At 46.0% G+C, this 19,972-nt stretch overlaps 1 protein-coding gene across 1 annotated transcript in view; it reads left to right on the top strand.

Moving 5' to 3' along the window:
- Positions 1–19,972, top strand: part of OVCH2 (ovochymase 2) — an 881,024-nt gene that overhangs the window by 108,067 nt on the left and 752,985 nt on the right. The window contains exon 3 of the mRNA XM_085648218.1: positions 11,998–12,089. Within this exon, the coding sequence (XP_085504344.1) occupies positions 11,998–12,089 (92 nt within the window). The remainder of the gene's footprint in view (positions 1–11,997; positions 12,090–19,972) is intronic.

Here is a 19,972-nt window from a genome sequence, read left to right on the forward strand (position 1 = left end):
AGTTTCTTGCGGAAACTGCTTTCATTACCACAATCTACCCCTAATTTTTCTCTGAACCAGGAACTAGGATTGGGATTTTTATCTGACACTCTGAGCTTGGCGCCGTTACTTTGCTGGCTCAGAGTGTGGCTTAATTCAGATTTAATTCTCAACCAAGAGATACTTGGGGATTGTGTTAAATTGGATAGAGTTAGTAATATCAAGTGGTTGGTTTATGTCAAATCTATGTTCGCCAAATTGGGACGTCAGGAGCTATATGATCACCCGGAAAATATTAGGAAGGATGACTTGAAATGGGTGAAAAGTAATTTTATAAAATTAATGATGATGGAAAGGGAAGGGAATGAAATACAAAAACCATCAGTAAGGGTTCATTCCCTAATACAAACTACCTTGTTAATAGAACCCTACTTGCTTATAGTCACCAAACCATTTCATCGCTGGCTCCTAACTAGATTACGATTCAATTTAATACATTTTACTTTGGGGGACTACCCGATTTGGTCTAAACCTGAGGATGCTGGATTATGCTCCTGTGATAACTACTCTATTCAAGATACTTTACATTTTGTAATATTTTGTAAACACTATTCTATGATTCGGAAGAAGTTCTTGGTTCCCTTACTTAGACAGAAGGGCTTTCTTCAGGCCAAACCTGCCCTACTCTATTTACAAATGTTAACCAATAATTGGGAAACTTTTTGTATAGCGTCTTTTCTAGTGGCTGCAGTCAGGGTGAGGGGTAGAACTATAGCCATTAGAACTTTGTCGTTTGACTAGATATGGTATGATTTTATGGATTGTTATTCTTCATGTGACCATGCCTGTTTATGCACTTTAGCTTTGTGAGCAATGAAATAATTTGTAGGATCGGTTTTATGATGAATTTAATAGTGTTATTTATTGTATTTTGTATGTGTATATGAATGTAAATGTTGTTTGTACTTTAATGATTTTAATTAATCGATTAAAGTGGATTGAATTGAATTGAATTGAATACTAGATCTGCCAGTGCTAGATAGGGACAGAGAGGGGGACAAGTGCACAGAAGGATTCCTGGACGCGAGTACTGCTAAGCGCTGGTGGATTGCGGTGTTGAAACATGGAAATGGAATGACTACACTGCATGGAGAGATGCCTTGAAGGTAGTGGTAATCCCCTTCTAGAGAGGGCTAGAGAATGAAGACATTGAACTGCATGAGCATGAGGATGCAACTCCCCTGGCTGTACTTTGTTGGGATTCTTAAATGTAGGGGTGAGGGGTCCCAACGTACACCTGAGTATCATTGGAAGCACCAATACATTTGGCAGCTTTAATGCCCTGTATCATTTTGAAGCACTGGGGACAACTTCAGGGGGCTCCCCTCCCCCTTCTTTAGGAGTAAGACACCACACACAGCCCACCTGAACCAGGTGGTAAAATTGCCCCAGGACTCTTCTCTAGACGTGCTGGTTAGCCATTCTCAGGTTGGGATGGACCGGTACCGCTCCACCAAGGATGCCCAGGGGACCCAGAGTCTGGAGGCAAGAAGCATCTCACCGCTGAGTGGGAGGTAACACGACAAGGCCAGGGAGGTCGAGACCCCTGACATGACTTGGATGAAAAGAACAACGGTCTAAGGGAGGCCCCTAAAGTCCTTGGGATGCCTAGGCTACTAAAGTTCTAAACACAGCGTTAATCAGGATGAATAATGCACAAGTAGTCCAAGCGGGACTGAATAAGCAATGTATGGTGGGACACAAGGTTTTGGAATGACATCGCATTTATTAACAGCATAAACGGAGTATCATTCAACTACTTAAGGAAATAGTTCTGGTGCTCACACAAAAAAGTGAAAGTGTCTGAAGTGAGAGATTCTAGTGACATTTAAAATTTACATCGCATTGACAACACTGTACAAAACTACAAATTAAATTAAATGCAGTGAAGGAGTTTTGGTTGTTAGATTAACAACTAAGAACAACTACCCCCCTCTTCCCTCCATCGTTCTGGCCCTTCATGAGTACAGTCAGGTTTAGTAATGGCTCCCCAGACGAGCTTGCATGATGCGCTGAACTTCTGCGGTGCGTGTAGGGACTAGTTATGCTGTTGCAGCCCAGGGTGCGGTGACTGGACATGCGTGTTACTGTGTAGCTGGGTGCCAGGAGGAGGGTCAGGGTCTATAGCTTTAAGGTCCTCCAGCCTAGCATCCCACTCCATCGACATCGGGTTTTTACGCAACCGGCGGGTCTACTCACTCCTTATAGCTGCACTTTCAGCTCCGCTCCATCGCACTACCTCACTATGCCAAGTGCATATCACAAGAGGTCTCTTTGACTTCCACCTCATAGTGATGGATTGCTTTGCTATTATAAGTGCGAGATCTAGGGATCAGAGTTGAACCTTTTGAGGGCCTGCACATTTGCGTAGCCCTAACAACAGGCGCTCTTCAATATTGTCCACGACATGCAAGTGTGTGGTTGCCGCCAGGGCGTGACATACCTCCTCCCAGAACCCTCTGAGATGTGGACATGCCCACAGCATGTGGATGAGATCCGCCTCCTCCATCTTACAGTGGGGGCAGCAATGTTGTGTGTTTGGGAACATCCGCTGTAGAATGTGTGGTGTTAGGTAAGACCTGTGGAGAACCATGCATTGTATAAATTAAATTTTGCATTACGGGCCACCCGTTTAAGATGTTGTAGTATAGCAGACCAGTCCTTATCAGACAGTTACCCCCCTAGATCACAATCAATCAGTTAATCAATCAGGAGTTCATTAGGCACGCTACTCACTCGTGAGGGTCTCATGGTGCTGGGGGGGGGGGGGGTTCACAGCTTTGTTAGCTGAAGAGCCAGGTCTTGCGGACCTTCCTGAAGGTGTTCAGGGAGGGGGCAAGTCTGATGTCTGTCAGGAGCTCGTTCCAGGTTTTGTCTGCAATGTGAGAGAAGGAACTTCCACCTGCTCTGGCTCTGCGGATGTATGGGGTTTCAGCCAGGGCGAGGTTGGAAGATCGGAGGCTCCTTTTGGGTATGTGGAAGTTGATTCTGTTGTTGAGGGTCTGGTGTTGTGCAGGCATTTGTAGGCGTGGGTGAAGATTTTGAAGGTGACTCTCTTCTCCATGGGGAGCCAGTGGAGCGTTCAAAGGTATTGGCTGATGTGTTTGTGCCGGGGGATGCCTAGGACGAGTTGGGTGGCGGTATTCTGTATCGTCTGGAGTTTCGGAGTAGGGACTTATTCATGCCAGCGTATAGTGCATTTCCATAGTCCAGTCTGCTGGTGATGAGTGCGTGGGTGACTGTCTTCCTTGTGTCCGGGGGGATCCATTTGAAGGTCTTGCGGAGGAGGCAGAGGGTGTTGAAGCAACTGGAGGTGATGGCATTGATATGTCAGTTCATGGTGAGGGAAGAGTTAAGTACGATGCCAAGGTTTTTGGCGTGGTCCGAGTGGGTCAGTGGGCTTCAGCCACCAGGTGTTGTCCCATGCTGAAGGGGTGGTGCGGAGTAAGAGGACTTCTGTCTTCTCGGCGTTGAGTTTAAGGCAGCTGTTGGTCATCCAGATGGCGACCTCCTGCATTCCTTTCCGGAAGTTGAGTCTGGCGGTGGCTGGGTCTTTGGTGAGGGAGAGGATGAGCTGGGTGTCAATAGCGTAGGAGATGATATTCAGGCCATGTTGTCAGACGATGGCGGCGAGGGGGGCCATGTAGATGTTGAAGAGGGTTGGGCTCAGTGATGATCCCTGTGGGACTCTACAGGTGATTTTTGTGGGATCGGAGAGGAAGGGCGGCAGTCTAATTCTTTGGCTTCTTCCGGTGAGGAATGATCGGATCCAGTCTAGGGTTGTTCCTTGTATGCTGGCGTCGTGTAGTCTGGTGACGAGTGTGCGGTTGGAGACAGTGTCGAAGGCTGCTGATAGGTTGAGTAGGATGAAGGCTGCGGAGTGGCCTTGGTCCAGTAGGGTGTGGATGTCATCTGTGGTGGCGAGTAGGGCGGTCTCGGTGCTGTGATTGCTTCAGAATCCGGATTGGGACAGGTCGAGGATGGCATTGTCTTCGATGAATCGTGTCAGTCAATGTTGTTTGTTTTCTCTGCAGCTTTGGCCGCGAGGGCGAGGAGCGAGATGGGCCGGTAGTTCTTGAGGTCGATGGGGTCAGCTGTTGGCTTCTTGAGCAGGGGCCTGACTTCTGTGCATTTTCAGTCATCTGGGAAGGTGCCTGTTTGCCAGGGTGGTGTTGATGGTGCGTTGTAGTTCGGGTGCGATGGCGGCTCCGTGGTTGATGTGTGGGGGCAGAGGTCAGTGGGGACCCCTCAGTGGATGCCTTTCATGGTTGAGGTGGTGTCTTCAGCTGTGATCAGCGTCCAAGTGGAGATGGTGGGCTGGACAGTGCGTCTGGGGGGCTGGGGGCTGTGGTGTCAGGTGGAAGGTTGATGAAGTTGTCGTTGAGGTTTTTGCTCTTGAGGTGGAAGTTTGTCCCAAGCTTGTCGCAGAGGTCTTGGGACGGGGTGATGTCTGTGACTTCACTGCAAGGGTTGGTGAACTCCTGGATGGCGGTGAACAGTTCCTTGGAGTTGGCAAGGATTTTGGTGTGGATGAAGGTCCCCTTGGTGGTTCTGATTTGGTTGTGGTAGTTCGTCATGGCATCCTTGTAGGTGGCGTGGTTTTCAGGTGTCTTGGTGTTTCTCTAGTTCTTCTCTAGGTGTCTGCAGGTGCGTCTGGCTTCTTGGAGGTCAGTGGTGAACCAGGCGACTTTCCTGGGGTGCTGTTTGTCGGTGCTGCGTAGCATGGCGAGCTTGTCTGCGCATTTGGTGATCCAGGTGTGGAGTTTTCTGGCTGCGATGTTGGCATAGGATGCTGAGGTGTGGGTGTTTTGGGTGAGGGCGAAGTTGAGTTGGTCATCGGTGACCTTGCTCCAGTTCCTTTGTGAAGGGTGTGTGGCTGGTTTGGGTGCCCTGGGTTTGTCAACGGTGAAATGCACGCAGTAGTGGTCGGTCCATGGGGGTTATGTTGTGTGGCTGAAGTGAACGTTGTTACCTGCTGCAAAGATGGGGTCTAGGTTGTATCCTGCCCTGCGGGTCGGTGTGGAGACGAGTTGTTTGAGTCCGATGTTGGCGAGGTTGTCACAAAGGGTGGCGGAGTTGGGGTCGCTGGCGTTGTCGAGGTGGAAGTTCAGGTCTCCGATGAGTATGTAGTTCATTGTGACAATGGCGTGGGGTGCGATGAGGTTGGTGATGGTGGAGGCGAAGGGAGCCCTGGGCTGGGGGGTCTGTAGACGATGGTTCCCCGGAGCGTGGATTTGACGCTGGTCTGAATCTGGAAGTGCAGGTGGTCGGCGGAGGGGAAGGTTTCACTGGAGGTGGTGAGCCGGAGGGTGTTCTTGTGGGCGATAGCGTGGCCCCTTCCCTGCTGGTTGGGGCGGTCCTTCCTCTTGATCTTATATCCATCTGGGAGTGTTGATGTTGGGGCGGAGGAGGCGTTGGTCCAGGTCTCCATGAAGAAGGCAATGTCGGGCGAGAGGGAGTTGAGTAGATTCCGATCTCCACGGCGTGTTTGTGTATGGAGCGCACATTGAGGATGAATCTTAGCGTTTTGCTGGTGTTGGTTTCTGCAGTATCAGAGGTCGGGCGGTGGTGAAGGTCTGGCGGCAGCGGAGGCAGGAGAACTGTCCGTGGATCGTGTTATGCATGGCCTGTTGGCAGTTGCTGTGTCTTCCGGGGTTGAGTGCGTGGAGGGCGGCTGTGTTGTATCGGTGGATGGGATGGGATGCAGGGTCCCTGGTGCTGGGCGTGGTCGAGTCGCGCCATTGGCACAGACGGGCTTGCCTTAGGCACGCCAAAGCCTTGCCAGCAGTGCGACCACACAGCGGCCGCCATTTAGTAGGGTAGAGGAGGGACGTGCAGCTGGGAGGCTGGAAAACGGGCATGGACAGAAGAAGGGGCCGCAGGGGTATCAGCGTCGGGAAGGAGGGGAAAAGCAGAGCGGGCAAGAAGTCAGGGAAACAAAGTAAAAAGAGCAAACAAAGAAAAACAAATCAAGCAGTACAATACAATTCAACCATAGAACAATAAAGTAACAGTACTGAGAATTTAGGAACAACTGACCCGAGGCAAGCAGTCCGGCAGAGGCAGGGAAAGGACACGCACAGAGGAACCAGCAGGCAGCGGCCTCGAACACCTCACAGGAGGGGCTGAAGGCTCAACGGCAGAGCTGAAGGAGTAGAGCTGCTGGGGACAGAGTAAACCTGAGACCGGGGGTCATAGGTCTTACTCGCGCTCCCCACAGCGGCCGCCATTTAGTAGGGTAGGGGAGGGACGAGCAGCTGGGAGGCGGGAAAACGGGCGTGGACAGGGGGGGGCCGCAAGAACAGCAGCGGCGGGAAGGAGGGGAAAAGCGGAGCAGGCAAGAAGTCAGGGAAACAGAAAGTCAAAAGAGCAAAAAAAGAAAAACAAATCAAGCAGTACAATACAATTCAACCATAAAAAAATACAGTAACAGTACCAGTTCACCTGACCATTTGGTTCTCAGTTCGGTGAGGGTCACTGCTGCGTGGGCTCAGATACTGACATAGAAACTTTTGATGAGGTGCCTTCCCTCGCCCATATAATATAGTGCACAAACTAATTCATGTGGCAGAGGCTCCTCGCGCTGAGGGGTCCAATGCTTCCTTGCAGTACCATGGCATGTGCCAAATTTAAATGGTTTGGCGCCCAAGTTACACGTGCAAAATTATCATGATCTAAGAGGATTTTATTGCTAAACAGTGCTACCACTTTATCAACTCCTACATCAGCCCAGGCCTGTAGTTGGCACTTCGTAAGCCTTCCACTAGGTGTTGGTATCCCCAGTAGTGGGATGTTATCAGCGTATGGTATAAGGCGGGACGTGTATTGTAGCACTTTTTTCCAGCACTGTAGTGCTATTCTTAGCAAGGGTGGTGCATTCGGGGGGATTTTACTCTTTGGTAATAGTAGTGTGTGTACTGTCCCCCAACTCATGTCCTATGTTGTGTGTCCTAATTCCTGCAGGTTCCTACACGCGGTCCAATAGGACAGCCAATGCAGCTGGCATGCATAACCGTTTCCTCCAGGCATGTTCATGCACTTTGCAACATTTGTTTTTGGCTACAAGAGTCTCATTGAACCAGGAAGCCAAGGGTTTCTTTTTAGCTGGGCCTTGACGAGTGTCAAGGGTCAAGGTAAGCCAAGTCTTTACCTTGGCTTCGGCAGCATCCACATTGGAGTCTAACTGGGGGCAATTAGACTGAATGTAGTTCCCATATTCCTGCGGATCCAATTTTTATTTCTGCCATTGTCTTTTCATGATATTGATGGTGACAGTGGTGCTTTCATTGCTATTGATGGTCATGGGTACCATGTAATCGTCTCTACAGGACATAGGCCATAGAGTGGAAACACAGAAAATGCATAAATTAGAGAAAATGCGGTCTCGTAGGTGGCTGACTGTGTGTGTAGCTCCTATGACTAATTGAGACAACTTCATTGCTGCTAAGTCATCCAGAAAATTGCAAACGTCGTTTTCATGAATTGAATCACTAATAATATTGAAATTAGAGTGTTTTATGACTTGTGGGGCAAAGTAGTCTGTGAGTGCTTCTCTGAAAGCTTTATACGGGCCCGGGGATCAATAAATTATCTGCCCTGTGAAAGTAAAATTGTTATTAAAAGAAATTGTGAACCAGGCACTTTCACTGTCTTGGATTGTGCATGGGGCCAAACAGCATCCTATAGCCATTTTATATACAATGGCAATGCCACCTTGGGATCTATTGTATCTTTCAAAATGATAGGCGGGGGAAGTGCAATACATTGGGTAGGTGGTCTTGGATGAAATAAAAATTATATATATATATATTTTTTAAACTTTATTTTTCCTTTTTCTTTCAAACAGTAAACATGACATTCAGTGCAAATCAACAGCGCACTCAGTGTGTTTCCCATCTAGCGTCCCTGCACCCTACAAGTAGTGCATAAGAAACATAATTGTGTACACAAAGTCTACAAGCTGGACTAACTTATGCATTGAATACATCCACACTAGGCAACCCCATCATATGACAGCAATGTACCCAATCTAAGAGTTAAACAACCTGTTCACCCTGGTCAGAGTCTGAGGTTCCATATGTATTAAATTCGTCCAGCAGCTGACTCGAAGTCGCTACTGCCTTGGGGGCCTTCTCATCAGTGCGGGAGATGTGTATATGGAGCTCTTCTGCAGTTCCCCACTCCAACACATCTCGTATCCAAAGGTCTATACTCAGCACTCAAGACCCCATCCAGCCTATGGCTACTCTGCACTTTGCCAGGAGCAAAAAGGCATCCTCCCTCTCTCCATCTTTCCATAGACATATCTTGAGCTATGGACCGAAAGGGTTCAAGGTCCCAGATCTGCAACTCCCTGTCAAAGGGGGCCATGCTTTTTCACCAACAGTTCCCACAACTGAGCTGTGTGCTGTATCAGGTAGGCGATCGGGTTACCTGTGTGGCCACTTCTCATCAGCAGACGCTGCAAGGTGTCCTCACTAATCCTACCCTATAACAGCCGTTTCTCCCAAGTTAACTGTGTCTGTTAGCCATTGAGCTTCATGCTGAAGGTGTACTGTGAAGTAATAACGTTGCATATCCAGCAACGCTATATCCCCCTCCATGTCCCTTTTCAGTTCCAGCAGGATGACACAACTACTCTTCCCGGCCCACACAAGAGAGATTAACAGATTATCCACGTTGTCAGTGAAAAATTGAGGTATTGAACTGGATGGGAGAAGAGGCAGCAGAACTACTGCTTGAGGGCTACATAGGGCTGTTTAGAAACTCGTGTTGGATCAGTGGGAGGAAGTGGCAGGGCCATAAGAATGCTAACCATGTGATAAATCAACATAAAAGGCTCTTAGCGGACACCCTCAGAGCCACGGGACCTCCACTCATACACATGTAGATGCACTGCCCACTACCCAACACTCTCACAGGGGAAACATTGTTTAGTTTGCATGCGATACATCGCATGCCATTACAGCGCGGTCGTTACATCAACTTTGTTGTTACATTACATACGGTTACATCGCAAGTTGTTACAACGACTTGCGGTAGGGGGCAGAAGGTGTTGGTTTTGCAATCCAACACCTTCCCTGCTGTTGCACAAACTGGAGTAGGAATAATAATTGATAATATTCCTAAATCCAGCGTGCCCCCCTACAGTAAGTCGTTGTAATGACTTGCGATGTAATCGCATGTGATGTAACAACGCGCTCGTTGTAATGACCGCATTGTAGTGGCATGAGATGTATCGCATGCAAACTAATGTCATATATTCCTCTCACAGGATAGATCGTTGCTGAACTACGTTGTTGACAAATGAAATGTTCAGCAACAATATATATTGCTGAGACACATGAGAATATAGTTTACTGTTACATAAAAATGCACAAACAAAATACTAGAAAACAATACTTTAGTGTGTGACACAATGAGTGCTGCATGCCCACAGATATGTGAGGAAAAGGTGTTTGTTTTTTACAAAGTTTGAGGTTTGCAAGGGATTCTGGGCAACAGAATATGGTGCGAGCACCACAAGTCCCCCCATAGTGGATTCCTCTGGATGTCTAGTTTTAAAAAAAGTACAGGTTTGCTAGGTTTCCCTTGGTGCCAGCTGTGCTTGGGCCCAAAATCCACAGCTAGACACATTGCAAAAAAAATGTCAGTTTTCACTGGAAAAAATGTGATGTGTCCACGTTGTGTTTTGGGCCGTTTCCTGTTGTGGGCACTAAGCCTACCCACACAAGTGAGGTACCATAATTATCGGGAGACCTGGGGAAATGCTGGGTGTGTGGAAGTTTGTGACTCCCCACTGATTCTAGAACTTTCCATCACAGTAATGTGAGGAAAAAGTGTTATATTTTACAAAGTTTGAGGTTTGCAAGGGATTCTGGGTAACAGAACCTGGTGAGAGCTATACAAGTCCCCCAGCATGGATTTCACTGGGTGTCTAGTTTTCAAAAATGTACAGATTTGATAGGTTTCTCTAGGTGCCAGCTTAGCTAGGGCCCAAAATCCACAGCTACGCACCTTGCAAAAAATGGTCTGTTTTTACTGGAAAAATGTGATGTGTCCATGTGTGCCTAACCACGCAAGTGAGGTGCCATTTTTATTGAGAGACTTAGGGGAACACAGAATAGTATAACAAGCGTTATTACCATTTGTCTTTCTATGCATTTCAGCCTTCCAAATGTATGACAGTTTGTAAAAAACAAGTTATTTTGAATAATGCCTAATTCACATGCTAATATGGGTACCCACAAATTCAGAGATGCACAAATAACCACTGTTTCTAAACTCTATATCTTATTCCCATTTCAGAAATACATAGGTTTCCTTGATACTCTATTTTCACTCTTTATAATTTACCAAATGAATTACTGTATACCCGGTACACAATGAAAAACCATTGCAAGGTGCAACTCAGTTATTGGCTCTGGGTACGTCGGGAACTTAGTGAACCTACAGTCTAATATAACCCCGCAATTAGAATGGTCCCGTGGATGTAACAATATGTTGCTTTTAAGAATCTACCATAGTTGGAAGAAGTTACAGGTGAAAATGTAGGCACAAATGCCTGTTGTTTTCAATTACATTTCAATATTCATTTATTTTAACTGTTACTTTATATAGGAACACCTTGAAGGATCTACACAAGAATCTACACAAATGACCACTGAATTCAGAATGTTGTCTACTTTTAAAAAATATATAGCTTTCTGGGATCCATTATTACTTTCACACCCATTACTACCACTAACTGGAAGGAGGTTGAAAGCACAACAAATAGGAAACATAGGCTATGTCCCAGTAAAATGCCAAAACTGTGTAGAAAATTGTGGTTTCCTGATAAACGTCTGTCTGTTCCTGAAAGCTGGGAAGATGGTTATTTTAATACAACAAACCGTTCATTGATACCATTTGCAGGGAAGAAACCAGATGCTTTCTTGCAGCACGTTTATCCCATTTTCCCCCCAAAAAACAAAAAACAAATTTAGCTTTATTTTGCCTAATTTCTCAGACCCCTCTAGGGGAATCCACAAACACCTAATACCTTTAGAATCCTCAGGATGTTTGAAGAAAAGGGCACAGATTTGGTGAGGATACCTTATGTGGACAGAATGTTATGGGGGCCCAAATAGTAAAAAAAGGGTGTGGCAAAGCAGGGGGAGGCCTGGCAGTGAAAGGGTTAACCACACGAATTGTCGATGACCACACAGATCCCTTATTGTACAGTCTTCACCTGGAATGTTTAAGGGATGCACCCTGCCCACAAACGTCATCTCGTAGACTCTTATCTGCTAAGGAGGACAGACATTACATTCCTTCAAGAAACCCTCTTAAAGGTGACCGAACTGGCACATTTACGTAGGATATGCTGGGGTCAGGGCTTCACCAACAGCTACTCTTCCTTCACCAGGGTGCACTCAAACGAATGCGAGCAGGAGTTCTGTTCCACTGTGAGTCCCACCACATTGACAGAGAGGGACGGTACGTGCTCCTTAATAGAACACTGGATGCTATGCCCCATGCCATGGCTTGGGAGGCATAAAAGATGTTTGAGATGGACCAGGCTGTTCAGACATCCTTAAATTCAGTCTCTCTAAAATATAATCGTTTTTTTCCGATAGGTTCCCGGCTTCTGGAATTCTATATTAGGTAATGGCTGGAATACCTGCCCGTAATCTTCATTACTCCGACTCCTGGTCTTCCTTGTCACAGTCCTAACATTATGAGGTTTTGCAACCTCACACAGAAAAGTTCCTCTAACCAAGCAAGTTAGTTTCTTGTAAATCTGCCCCTTAGTATTTTAATTACTTGTATATGAGTGTGTGTCATGCCAATGTATGTGAATGCTAGCACCCACAAGTTTGTTAGCATGCTACAAGTATTTTCCAGGCAAGACTGCATGTTTTTTAAACACTTTTAGGCTTATTACTTATTCGCTATTACATATTGTTTTTAACGCAGGCTTCCGTGAGAAAGCAAGGACGACATTTCTGTGGTGGAACGATTATCTCTGAAATATGGGTGCTCACGGCTGCTCATTGTGTTGTAGACAGGTACCAGAAGACATTATTCAAATGATGAGTTTAAAGAAATGCATGCTGTAAAATTAATTGTTTAAATATGTGATTTCTTGTTCAAGTAGCAAAGCCTAAGTAAAGCTCAATAATATAGCACCGCCACATGCATGATCCTATTGTGGCTAAGGTCAGCCATTCACACCCACTCTCTGTACTGGTAGACATCCTAGTAACAAACCCACAGTCTCATGAGAACCATTCCAGAAATCCCTTTCTGAATGGTTTTCAGTCTCCCCAGCATTCCTCCTTTTAGGATGGTGTTTAAAAGTTATATTCTGGATGCTAAACCTCAGGGGACAGTGCAATGGCCCTTCAACAATGTAAAAAGAAGCACGTTTTCTGAACACTTCCATTTCTTGAAAGCACTTGTAAATACTCCTTTATTCTGTAAACATTAGCCCCCAAAACTCCTATAGTATGTAGGTTCAAGAATGCTGTAGAGTTCGATATGTAGACCCACTTTCTTCAACTATAGGGTTGCCAAAGAAATTCCAGTGATCCTGCAAATCTAATCTAAGGCCACAGAACCACCATCAGCATTGACCTGAAACCAATTCCCACTGAAATTGTAAGTTCTCTACGAAACACACAACTGACTTGAAAATTCAGTTTGCTGCTGTGTTTGGACCATTGTATATGTTTTGTAACATAGAATTATAACCATATTAATATTATTCTGTCACATATTTATGCTTGTGATATTGTTAAGCCAGAACACCATCTTGTCCATGCCATGTTTGGCCTATAAGTCATCTGAACATACTTACTATCTCTCTCTATTTGTGCAGCACATTCCTCTCTACCATCATGAAATACTAAGTCAGAGAAAGTGCATGATTTGTGTGTTCAACCCCCATTTTGTGTTGATTAATGCTGATGGTTTTGGAGCTCTGTACACTGGTGTAATGAGGTACACTCCCCAGTGTATAGACCTTGACACTTTAAACATGGTAAAATTGGTAGTAAGGCCATAATATAAAGTTACATGTCACTGCTGCACCTACTGTGTCATTCACTAAGCTGACACGGAAAACATTACTTCAAGCCTTCATGTATATCCTCACTCCCATTTTTGAAGATGGAAGGTGCACCAGGAATGGAGTCAAAATCATGTAGGTGAGTCCATCAAATTCCTTTATTGTTCATAGTAGTAGAAATGGGCAACAGCCAACGCATTTCGTTCCTATGAAGGAACTTCATCAGGGCTGAAACAATATTACACGAGACAAAACATAAGTCATAACACACACTGATCAACAAAACATACATATAATAAAAATCTGTATATTCAGACAAATTTAGAAATACATACATTGAAAAAACGCACATTACTAGATTAAAAAGGCACACCATAACATCATAAGACAGCCCTCAAATAGATATAAATTACACACAAATATAATGCATATATACACACATACAGAATCCAAATGGAAAGACAGAGATGTATAACGCCGGTATGTAAACATTAGAACCACACTTAGTAAACATGTAGTGCTGTAAGCACCTATCCATAAAATATTCTTAATCCAATCTATACATATTATAATTGTGTATACAAAAACGCTTAGGAGAAGGGGAAAAAAACTGAAATAAGGAGAATAGTGCAAGGAAGGTTCAGAATACTAACCGCAAAGTTAAACATCGTGTCTCGTTTACTATGAAAAATAAAGGAATTTGATGGACTCACTTACATGATTTTGACTCCATTCCTGGTGCACCTTCCATCTTCAAAAAATTTTGTTTTTTCTGGATTCCTTGGATTAACTTGGTTAAATCCCGCTTCCACTCCGATCCTCGACATCCTAGTACCTCCCACTCATGATATAATTAGGTTAGACAGAGTTGGGAAATTGGGCAGGGGCTTAGCCTGTATTCATAGAAACACACTTTCGATCTCTCCCGTTGAGTCCTCTGCGCCCTCCTCCTGTGAATATCTCTGTCTCAACATCTCAAGTAAGAACCTACCGGTCTGCAAACTTCACACTTTCTACCACCCCCCAGGAGACAATCTCCCTTTCATTGAGCAATTATTTGAAATCATTTCTAGCAATGCTGACTCAGCTGTGTCCCAAATCGTCCTTGGTGACTTTAATCTGCAGTGGGCTAACTCCATAGACCCTGCAGTTTCAAGCCTTAATGCCTTTCTAAGTGATCAGGATCTGACCCAGCATTGTGACCAACCAACTCATAATAAAGGAAAAATTCTTGACCTCATTATTTCGAAAGGGCAGACCGTCACCTTGGATTCTATTACCCCATGTGGCTGGTCAGACCACCACTGCATCCTTTTTTTTATCAACAAGGAGGTACAGCTGTGGAAGGGCCAACCAACGAAATCAAAGATATGGAAAAGGGACCTCAGACTAGTAAACCCTGTTGAGCTAGCCGCCCACTGTACCTCTGCCCTCTCCTCTCAAGTGGACCTGACTGAGGTGCAGTTACTCACTGACTCCTACAATGTGACCATCTCCAACATCATGAATGTCATTGCTCCACTCAAACATAAAAATGCCTCAACAAAAATATCCAAACCGTGGTATAATGATAACCTAAACACGGAACGTCGCAACCTTAGGGCAGTTGAACGCTCCTGGAGATCGAATCCCTCATCGCACCAACTTAAACTCCTAAGAGACGCTAGGAGCCTTTACTACAAACAAATCAGGACAAACTATTGCAGACACCAATTAGATCAAGCGGCAAACCGTCCCAAGAAACTTTTCGAATTGGTCAAACAGCAATCAATTGTAGGTCCAAACCTATCGGTACCTGGAAGCAGTACACCCTCCTGTGACGATCTTGCTTCTTTCTTCATTGAGAAATCTAAACTCATATCCTCTGACCTCGCTGCTAAGAAGGCTGTACTCCTCTCCTCCAGGGCAGCCTCTCCACCTGACCTCTTTGAAAAGCTCAACTCTACCCCCCTGATCCCTAAGAACAAGGCAGCCTGGGACACCTTTACCCTACTCAGTGAACAAGACATCAAAAAGATTCTCCTGAATATCACCCTTCCAACCACTTCAGTGACCCGTTACCCCCATCCATTTTCAAGGAAATCAAGAATGCACTCATCCCTACCTGGACAAGGATTGTAAATGCATCTCTGTCACAAGGAACAATCCCTGATTGCCTAAAAGCAGCTCAAGTATCCCCTATACTAAAAAAATCTAACGCTGATAGGACAGACCTCAATAATTTCCGACCTATCTCCAACATACCCACCCTTGCGAAACTCCTTGAAAAATGCGTTCAGTTCCAACTCTGTGCTCACATAGAGAACTACCAGCACTTAGACCAACATCAATCCGGCTTTCGGACGGGGGACAGCACTGAATCGGCCCTCATTAATGTTATGGATGACATTCTAAAGATTCTCGATCAAAACGAATCCTGCCTCCTGATCCTCCTTGACCTTTCCTCTGCTTTTGACACGGTCAATCATGACAACCTCTTAGCCATTCTGCAAAACAGGATGGGTTTTGGTGATCAGGTGCTACAGTGGTTCTCGTCCTTCCTCCATCACAGATCGCAAAGGGTCAAGGCAAATCACTCTCTCTCCCAGCCCTCGCCTGTTCTCATGGGGGTCCCCCAAGGATCTGCTTTATCTCCTATCCTCTTCAACCTTTTCTTGGAACCATTAGCTAACGCACTTAACTCCACGGATATTCATTTCCACATGTATGCCGACGACACGCAACTCTACTTGAAAATCTCATCCCCGGAAAACCTCATATCACTCAACACCACCCTAACGTATACTCAAAACTGGTTAACTGAGAACCATCTCCTGCTCAACACCTCAAAAACAGAATTCTTGCTCGTTTCCCCTCAGAATTACACCTCCAATCTTGACCTCTGGTTGAGCCACCTCACTGCTTTTAATTAGACTCCGCTCATCGTAAACTCAGCCAAATCTCTAGGAGTCACCAAGGACAAGAACCTGAACATGAAAAATCATATCAGCAATACATGTAAAGGAGCAAACCACTTGATAAGGACACTCAGAAACATCAAACCTTTCCTTCCACTTAAGGATTTCAAGTAGGTGGTTCAAGCGCTTGTCCTACCGAGGCTAGATTACGGTAGTGCTACCCTCTGTGGCGTGCCCAAATACACCCTGGCTCTGCTAAGGGCTTCTCTGAATGCTGCGGCTAGACTGGTTACAGGCACCAAACGCAATGAGCGCATATCGCCAGTCCTAAAAACTCTAAATTGGCTCCCCAAAGAAGCACAAATCCAGCTAAAAATTGCCACTATGACGCACAAAGCTTTCCACTTCAAGACAAACGCCCAGGTACCTGGCACAAAAACTTGAACTATCTTGTGGTGTAAGAGCCTCTAGAAGCGCCACTACCTTACTCTTGAAACCACCTATCCTTAACAAAAAGAGAACCTGTCACAGAGCCTTCTCTGGCGCGGCTCCAAAGATATGGAACTCTCTTCCTCCAGAAATACGCAGAATCTCCAGAACAACGGTGTTCAAACCGGAAGTCAAAAGATTCCTGATGAATAAACTCCTTCAGTAATTGGACTAGCCCCTTGGCCCGCTGACATTGTTCCTACTACCATTGTTTCAACATTTACTACCACACATTTTTTTTTAACTTGTTGTTGTTACATTGTTAGCCTTCCAGTTCTAGTTTGATTGTAAAGCGCTCTGATATCCCTTGGGATCTTGTTAGCGCTATATAAAACTTTATAAATAAATAAATAAAATAAATAAATTCCAGTGGAGCTCAACTGTGGTGGGTTCCGGAAGTGGATGCATAGAACTCTTGGGGGCCTATTACGATGGCAGGCGGACACTGCAACGGAGCACGGGACCGACCGCCGAAGTTGCGGCGGTCCGCCAGGCAAATTAGGATGCACCAGCCACACTGGCGGTCGCATCCTTGACATTAACATTGCAGCGGGCGGTGCTATAAGCAGCACCTGACGCAATGTTCATGCCCATGTTGTGCATTGCCATGAACAACGTGACAGGCACCGCACGGTGCCTGCCACCTTGTGCATGGCAGTGCAGCCATGCACACACCCCACCCCCCGGGGGCCCGCAATGGGCCCCCGCAGTGATTTCCTGCATGCCTTACCATGGCAGAGTCTCCGCCATGGAAAGGCATGCATCCTAATATGGATGGCGGCGCCTGCAAGGAAAAGCGGCGGACGGTCTTTCCATCTGCTGCGATGACCCTCGCCATACTAATATAACGGGGGGTGAAGATGGGTCATTTGGCGGGCAGATCACCAGCACCGGGCTTGCGGTGACCACTGACGGCCCGGCGGTGGCGATCCACCCGTGATCGTAATGGGCCCCTTGATCTTTACAGACAGGGATTGATGTGCTGAACCTTAGGTCAGCCATTGTGAAGTGTTTTTTGTGTATCTATAGCCTCACTCCCGCAGTTTTTAAACCTGCAGGAAGACATTTCAAAATAACCTTTTGATAGGACGGAATCTCTACTTTTACATATAACATAACGTGTATTTGTAATGTGCACATTCACCCAAGGGTATCTTGGCGCTGAATAACAGATGTTTATTGTTACCCAATTCAATGGTACTGATTTTATTGACCTCAGATGCATAAAAGGCTGAGTGGACTCAACGGGATTTGAACCTATGACCATGAGGTCGAATACAGGGCCCTACAGTGGATGCATTAGTCCACTAAGGACACCAGACCCATGTATATTAGGTAGGCCATCCCTCAGTAGGCCTTGTAGCCCACAAGGTAGAGTGCATGGTATTTAAAAAGTTAAAAATGTAAGAATGTAATGTTTGCATGTTCCTACAGTGACTAGCCCCAAAGTCTAATGTTTACTGTTAAGGCTGTATCTGTTTTTATGAAGAAAGAGCAAAAGTATGTTTAATGTGTCAATCGCATTTCCTTTGGTTTGGAATAAGCTACAGAGTTGGTTCAATCACTGTTTCAATGTTTAGTAAAATCTCGCCTCAACATCTATGCGCAGCAAGTGAGCCTGAAGATCAACACTAAGAAATCAGAAGTCAGGCAATTCAACATTCCAACCCCTTCATCAATCAAGGTGGATGGAGAAGACCTAGCCATGACTGAAGAGTTCACCTACGTAGGCAGTACTATCAGACATATTAGAGGGGCAGGCAGTGACATCAAGAGCACACTGAACAAGGCAAGGAATGCCTACCGGAGGCTGAACAATGTGTAGAGGTCATCTCAGTACAGCACCAACACAAAGCCAAGATTTGATCAGAGCTCTGTTTTGTCCACACTCATGTATGGATCAGATTGGTGATGAATGATTAAAAGCAATGTTATTCTAAATTTATTAAGCGCACGGGCACCCAGAGGTTTCATGGCGCTGAAAGTGAGGAAGGAGTGAAAACAGTTAACCTATCCCGAAGCTTGCTTGAATAGCCAGGTCTTCAAGGCTCCCCGGAACTCCATAAGATTGGTACATTTCCTGAGTGACAGGGGGAAAGAATTCCACACCTTTGGGGCCAGAAAAGCAAATCGACACCCGCCTTGACGCTTCCGTTTGAAGGAGGGTAAAGTGAGAAGGGACTGATGAGCAGAGCGAAGATTGCGAGTAGGTTCATGTTTAATTATTAGGTTGTTAATGAACATGGGACTTTTCCCGTGAAGAGCCTTAAAGGTCAAACATCCTACTTTAAATATTACCCGTTGGGCTATGGGTAGCCAGTGAAGAGTGGCCAGCAGAGGTTTTGCCGAACTCCCACCACGGTTCTTGAAGATTAATCTGGCCGCTTGATTTTGCACAGTTTGTAAGCGTTTAGACAAGAACAGGGGGAGGCCTAAATAAATAGAGTTTGAAAAGTCTAATCGGGACAGGACCAAGGCGAGTACCACTTGAATGAGGGCAGAGTGAGTGAGTAGATGAGCAATTTTTCTAATTTTGCGCAATTGATGGAAGCTGGACGAGATCACCGCTCCTACCTGGCTATTCAGGGAGAGATCAGAGTTAATGGTGATCCCGAGGCTTTTCACCGAGGGAGAGGGGGAAGGAGGGGATCCCATTGTAGATGGCCAGAAATGAGGGCCCCAGCTGATCGAGCTTTTGCCCGGGAGTACCAGCTCGGTCTTCCCGGGATTAAGTTTTAAATGATTCAACTCCATCCACTGTTGGATGTGTAACATGGTTGCCTGGAATTCCACGGCGGAGTCAGTTGAGTCCAGTGAAAAAATTAGCTGCAGGTCGTCGGCGTAGTTATAGATCGTAACCCTCCTGTTTTTTAAGGAATGTAAAAGGGGTTTGAGATATAGGTTAAATAGGAGTGGGGACAGTGACGAACCTTGCGGGACTCCGCAGGTGGTAGATAATTTGCGCGCTGTAAAGTTCCCGAGTTTAACTGCCTGGGTCCGGTTGCTCAGGAATGACTTCACCCAACTGAGGGCCGATCCTCGCAGACCAGCTTGTTCGACACGGTGTAATAAGATGGTATGGTCCACCGTGTCGAACGCTGCAGACAGGTCCAGAAGCACCAAGGCCTGATGTATGCCCCTGTCGGTGTTGGATCTCATTGTGTTCAGAACTGCGAGGATCACTGCTTCAGTTGAGTGCGCTTGGCGAAAGCCGGCTTGGTTAGGCTCCAGATATTCAGACGTTTCGATGAAATTGGAGATGCAGCAAGCCACGTGGGCTTCCAGGATCTTAGCTCCAAAAGGGAGGAGGGATATGGGCCGGTAGTTAGAGAGATTAGTCGGTTCGGCACCTGGTTTTTTAATTAGCGGGACCAGCGTTGCGTTTTTAAACGAGATGGGGACTATTCCCTGAGCTAGGAACTCATTCAGGAGGCCTAGCGGGAGGGCTGAATAGACGTCCCTCAGAACGTACCTGGGGCAACAACCATTAGGTGAG

Source organism: Triturus cristatus, chromosome 3_2, assembly GCF_964204655.1.
Source record: "Triturus cristatus chromosome 3_2, aTriCri1.1, whole genome shotgun sequence".
Classification (NCBI taxonomy): domain Eukaryota; kingdom Metazoa; phylum Chordata; class Amphibia; order Caudata; family Salamandridae; genus Triturus; species Triturus cristatus.